This window comes from Aegilops tauschii, chromosome 4, assembly GCF_002575655.3.
Source record: "Aegilops tauschii subsp. strangulata cultivar AL8/78 chromosome 4, Aet v6.0, whole genome shotgun sequence".
In the NCBI taxonomy this organism is placed as follows: domain Eukaryota; kingdom Viridiplantae; phylum Streptophyta; class Magnoliopsida; order Poales; family Poaceae; genus Aegilops; species Aegilops tauschii.
This window is the reverse complement of record NC_053038.3, coordinates 408,342,992-408,346,829: the sequence shown is the minus strand read 5'-3', so window position 1 is coordinate 408,346,829 and position 3,838 is coordinate 408,342,992. Positions and strand designations below refer to the sequence as shown.

Genomic DNA, 3,838 nt, shown 5'->3' with positions numbered 1-3,838 from the left:
GAATCTGTTCAACACTTCTTTTTTGATTGCCTTGTTGCGCAAGAAGTATGGAGAGCTACTGTATAAGTTTTTCAGTTTAATTCCCCCCACAGCATGTCTGATTTGTCTGCCATGTAGTGCATGATACTTAAGAATCTGTGGTTGGTATGTCTTGTATTGTTTACCTTTGGAGCTTATGGACATTGTGAAATGATGTTTGTTTCCAGGGTGCAGTGTGGAAAGATACTCAAGTTCTTCTGGGAAAAATAAGCGCAATGCTCCACCAACGGAAGATCCTATGCATGGATGCTCAGTCAATCTTGCTGCTTCTAGATCGTCGAAGAGGAGAGCTTCTGAGGATCACATGGAAGTAAAGGGTGGGGTGTGCAATGAAATTGACAAGCAAAGCTTCTTCCTGAGGGCGCATTCCAGCTGAAAAAGCTGATGATATGTAATAGTTAGTTATGTTGGTTGTTTTACTTTGCTCACCATGTTGAAATTTTAAAAACCTTCTGGCTTAGCTACTTTGGTTCAACCTGAGCAATGTGAACAGTATCCTGTGTTTTTCTTGCCTTGTTTAATAAAATGGGGCGGGGGAACCCCTTTCGAAAAAATGAACTGGTAGAATCCCAAAAAGGGTCCAGAAACAAATGTACGTACATGCGCTAAATTTTTATGTGATGGTAATACAAAAGTTTTAAGTAGAAACTAGTTCTGACAGGGTTATTTCTTTTGCTGAACAAAATGAAGTCTCCATTATTAAAATTTAGGAAAGTGAGCTTTTGCTGAACTACATTGTTTCATTACTATCATGGTTTAGTTCACTTGATCGATAAATAGGATGTAGTGACAGTTTTGAAGTCCAAAGATCATCATTTATGCTATGTACTAGATATTTACTTTCCTTTTGGAATAGAAAATAGTTTGAGCCTTTTAGTCAATACGGGCCCATTATTGTCTTGCCCTAGGGCACCATATATCTGTAGGCCGGCCCTAGGGAAGAGTGGGGCGGTGGAGGCGGGTAGGTTTCCGCTGTAGCCACCTTGGGAGCTACGCTAGGGTTTGATTCAGCGATTAGATTTCAGTCGGATGGCTCAAAAGATCAACTTATTTGTCCAAGAATATAGGAAATTAATAAAGGACTCCACTTACAAATCTGATGTCAGATTTTTTTTTTACCATGGCAAATCGAACATTTTTCATGATAAATTGTGTTCTCCGAGGATGACAACTTTAGTTGGCGAGCAAGGGAAATCCGTCCCAGTTCATTTTTCTGTCAGAAAATTGTTGTGCTTACGAACTAAATTTGACATTATCATGGTAATATAAATTGCCATGAAAAAGTCAGATTTGCCATGCCTAAATATCTGACGTCAGATTTTTAGTATTTCCATTACGGGTATGGCTAGGTCTCAGTCAACTGAGATTTAATCAAGTCTCAGTCAAGTGACATATCATGTAGAAAGAAAAGAAAATAAAAAAATGGTGTGAATCTCAATGTAAATCTTGTGGATATAGTATGAACCGAAACTTAACCATTAGTTGACTGAGGCAAGACTGTTCCATTAATAAATAGGTGCTCCCAATCTTATGACAGGGGTCCATTTTATTACGCGGGCAAGAGTGCGAAAAGGAAAACATGCACGCGAAGCAACCGAACAAGATGCATGCATGACTGACATACTTCATACTCCGTTTGTCATGCATGCTATGACTGGCGTTCGTACGAGTTGATCCGTTTGTCACAGTCTCACAGATGGCCGGTGCAGGTTTTAAACAGCCCCAGGACCGGACGTGGCCTTGGTGACACCGGTGAATTCAACCTTGGGGCCGAGCAGGTCGACGCCGACGTCGGCGGCAAAGGTGTCGTACCGGAGGAACATCTCGACGACCAGGAGCCTGCCGACGAGCACGACCAGATTCTTGCCGGGGCACTGCTTGTTGTCCACGCTGGGGCTCTCGGTCTCTCTTCCGTTGGACCAGTACACGTACTGCAGCAGCTTGCTTCCCTCCCCGACAAACCGGTCGCCGACGAACTCCCTCGCCGTGGAGCCGAACACGCGGGGGTCCTTGGTGGCGCATGGCTGGTACCCGAACAGCATCTCTCCCTTCTTCACGGCGAACACCGCGTCGTGGCTCTCGATGTTCATGTCGGCCTTGGCGCGGCCGTACTGGAACTTGACGGGCGGCTCCAGACGCAGCGCCTCCCACACCGCCGACTTGGTCAGCTCCATCTTCTCCAGCGCCTCTATCGTCACCTTGCCGCCGGCGTCCGCCACGGCGATGCGTACCTCCGCGGCCAGCCTCTGGTGGAACTTCTCTCCGGCCTCAGCGATGCGCCCGAGGATCCCCGGGAGCATCACCTTGAGGCCGCCGTAGCTGTTGAACACGGTGGCGAACAGCAGGTTGTGGCATGCCTCGTCCCGGTTCAGCCCGAGGCTCTCGGCCATGTCGAGCGCCTTGGTCGCGGCGGCGTAGAAGTACTTGTAGAGCGCCTTGTAGTCGCCGCTGACGAAGATGGGCGGGAGAAGCACGGTGTGGAGGAGCGGCTCCTCGAGGATCAAAGGGAGGCCGAACGTGACGAGCGGGTGGAGCTGGAATATGAGCCACTTGGCGGCCTTGGTGGGGCCGGTGGTGCCGAGGTCTGAGGCGGAGGGGAGCACGCCGAAGTAGGCGTCGGCGATGAACTCGAAGGAGGTGAAGTCGTTGAGCATGTTGAAGTTGGACTTGCCGCCGAGAACAAGCTGCGACTCGACGGTGGCGAGGAGCGAGGAGAAGTGGGAGCGGAAGGCCGGGATGACGGCGTCCTTGCGGGAGGCGAGGAGGGAGAAGAGCAGCTGCTTGACCTTGGTGTGGGTGGGCTCGGAGGGGTCGAGGTAGGAGCAGACGCGGAAGCCACCTGTGAGGGAGGTGGAGGGCATGTAGGTGCCGGTGAAGAGGTTCTTCTTCTCGACCTTGTCGACGTCGAAGAGCACGGGGAAGCTCTTGGCGTCGAGCACGGCGACCACGCGCGGGTCGCGCGCCATGAAGGGGCCCGGCGGGACGTTGATGCGGAGGACGGTGGAGCCGTGCTTCTCGACGCGGGACTCGAAGTACTTGGCCTCGCCCTGGAAGTAGTAGAAGTCGAGGCGGTCGCGGATGGCCGAGACGAACGGCAGGCCGTAGCTGCCCGGCGCCTGCCGCGGCACCAGGGAACCCACGGCGCTCTGGTTCATCTTACACTTGTTGCTTCAAATCGATCGATCACGAGCAGCTAACGTTGCTGTGGATCTGCTTACACTCTCGCCGCGTGTTGCGAATGCAGCTCCTTCTACTCGCTGCTAAATAGCCCCCTGGAGACCATGCAGAATCCATGCATGAAGCAGGGCTGGCAGTGGCAACAAAAGCAGGACCGCATACGCGCGCTATCGTGGGTGGGCCAAGCCACAAGTGAGCGCAACGGAACGGCTAACGAGTATAGCGTTGAAACTGACAGAGGATAAAAGCATTCCAGAGGGGCGGAATTCCCATTGGTATGTGTCTAACGTGATATATGTTGTAGTATAGTTTTAAGTTGTATTTTTTTTCAAAAAGGGGATTTCCCGGCCTCTGCATCAGAACGATGCATACAACCATCTTATTAAAGCAAATAAATAGATTCCAACAAGGTCTCAAAATCTCCAAAAGAAAAGTAAAAAGTAGCTCACACAGAGCCAGAAAGGCTAGAAGACAAAACTAGCCTAATAAAGGACGCCACAGCCGGCTGGCAAAAAAGAGATAGATAAACTAATTGCCTATCCTATTACATGACCGTCATCCAAACCGGTTGAAGATATCCCGAGCTACCATCTCCCAGCGGATAGATCCAGTAACCAAACGC

General features: G+C 50.3%; 1 protein-coding gene across 1 annotated transcript; it reads right to left on the bottom strand.

Moving 5' to 3' along the window:
• Positions 1-1,494: 1,494 nt before the first annotated feature.
• LOC109733275 (allene oxide synthase 2) lies at positions 1,495-3,327 on the bottom strand. The gene has a single exon (XM_020292468.4). It carries the CDS (start codon positions 3,192-3,194, stop codon positions 1,752-1,754), a length of 1,443 nt encoding a protein of 480 aa, XP_020148057.1. The 5' UTR covers positions 3,195-3,327; the 3' UTR covers positions 1,495-1,751.
• Between the last annotated feature and the right edge of the window lie 511 nt (positions 3,328-3,838).

Excerpts from the sequence above, each read along its gene's own strand:
- LOC109733275 (XM_020292468.4), bottom strand. The coding sequence starts at position 3,194 with ATGAACCAGAGCGCCGTGGGTTCCCTGGTGCCGCGGCAGGCGCCGGGC.